At 31.0% G+C, this 1,572-nt stretch overlaps 1 protein-coding gene across 1 annotated transcript in view; it reads left to right on the top strand.

Moving 5' to 3' along the window:
* The window catches only part of LOC106880823 (galectin-4), a 124,810-nt gene extending 124,144 nt beyond the window's left edge, over positions 1-666 (top strand). Inside the window, exon 9 of the mRNA XM_052971968.1 lies at positions 159-666. Within this exon, the coding sequence (XP_052827928.1) occupies positions 159-275 (117 nt within the window). The 3' untranslated portion in view covers positions 276-666. The remainder of the gene's footprint in view (positions 1-158) is intronic.
* Positions 667-1,572: the final 906 nt, after the last annotated feature.

Genomic DNA, 1,572 nt, shown 5'->3' with positions numbered 1-1,572 from the left:
AAACTCCTGTTGGTATATTAAGGATTTGCTATGGACTTGGATTAAGAATTTTATGATTTTTTTTCAGAGAAAATGACTTTATTTATTTTTCAAAATTTAGTTTAATTTCAGTGTTTAAACATACATGATTTAATGGAATTTTTTCTTTTACAATCTAGGTTTTAGTCAATGGACGCCACTACCTAAACTTCAACCACCGATTTCCAGCTTATAATCAAGTGGACACATTAGAGATTAAAGGAGATGTTGTGCTCATTTTAGTTGAATTCAAATAAATCTTTGTATTAAAAAACACCTGATGTATGTAACATTGCTTAAGGAGAAAATAATTATAATTCATGTTGAATACTATATTAAATTTGAAAATTGAGGAAATATTATTGAATAACAAAAGAAAATTGAAAATTATTTGCTGTTACATGTTTCATTTGCAGATAGGAATTACAAAGTTTTACGTGTTAAATAGACATGTGTTAAATAGACATGTAAGGAAATCCCTAGTAGAAATTGAATAATTTGGATGAAGTGTTTATATATAGTTAGTAATCTGGAGCAGTATTGATAGTTTATGTGAAGGAAGAAAAGAAAGAGGGAAATGTGCATGCACACACACACACACACACGTATGTATATATATATATATATATATATATATATATATATAAAGTAAAAAGTAAAAGAGTCAAAAGGAAGAGTAAGTACGGTTAGGCAGGTTTTTTACGATCATCAATCCCTAACTTTCCTACTATTTCCAATCCCTTTTTATCTATTTTATCTAAAGTGTTGCTGGGTTCCTGTTTATATTTGCTGAGTATTTCTTTTCTTAGTAAACTGTTGTAAAGTGTATTGTCTCCAATATAAAGGTTGCCAGTTTTGTCTGCTGGCACAATTATTCCTTTTGTTTCTTGAAAAATCTTCAATATTTTACTCAGTTTCTGCTGATGTTCATTTCTCTTTGCCAGGTACTTCCTGAATTTGAGATTACATATTATTTTGTATAGTTCTTCCTTGAATGGTGCTATGTGACGATTTGCAGGTGGATTCCTTGGTGATTTAAATACTTTCTTGAACATGTTCGTATCTATCATTTGGTCCTCTATTTTCTTTTCTTTGTCGTAGAAGAATACTTTCCATCTCATTCGTCTAATGAAGGAGCTTGTACTGGCTGTTATTAGCTTTAAATATTCATTTCGGATGGAATTGGTATGTCTTTGAGTGAGAAATCTAGATTTAGCTTCTCCATCCTTTTGACCCTAAATAGCACTCTGATATAAAAAGTGACTTCGACCAGTTACTTGGTTTTTGTCATTGAAGATTTTTCAAGAAACAAAAGGAATAATTGTGCCAGCAGACAAAACTGGCAACCTTTATATTGGAGACAATACACTTTACAACAGTTTACTAAGAAAAGAAATACTCAGAAAATATAAACAGGAACCCAGCAACACTTTAGATAAAATAGATAAAAAGGGATTGGAAATAGTAGGAAAGTTAGGGATTGATGATCGTAAAAAACCTGCCTAACTGTACTCAAGGACACAACGCGTCACCAGGAATTGAACTCAGGACCTT

The sequence above is a fragment of the Octopus bimaculoides genome, chromosome 11 (genome assembly GCF_001194135.2).
Source record: "Octopus bimaculoides isolate UCB-OBI-ISO-001 chromosome 11, ASM119413v2, whole genome shotgun sequence".
In the NCBI taxonomy this organism is placed as follows: domain Eukaryota; kingdom Metazoa; phylum Mollusca; class Cephalopoda; order Octopoda; family Octopodidae; genus Octopus; species Octopus bimaculoides.
The sequence above is the reverse complement of the archived record's forward strand: the minus strand, read 5'-3'. Positions and strand labels throughout refer to the sequence as shown.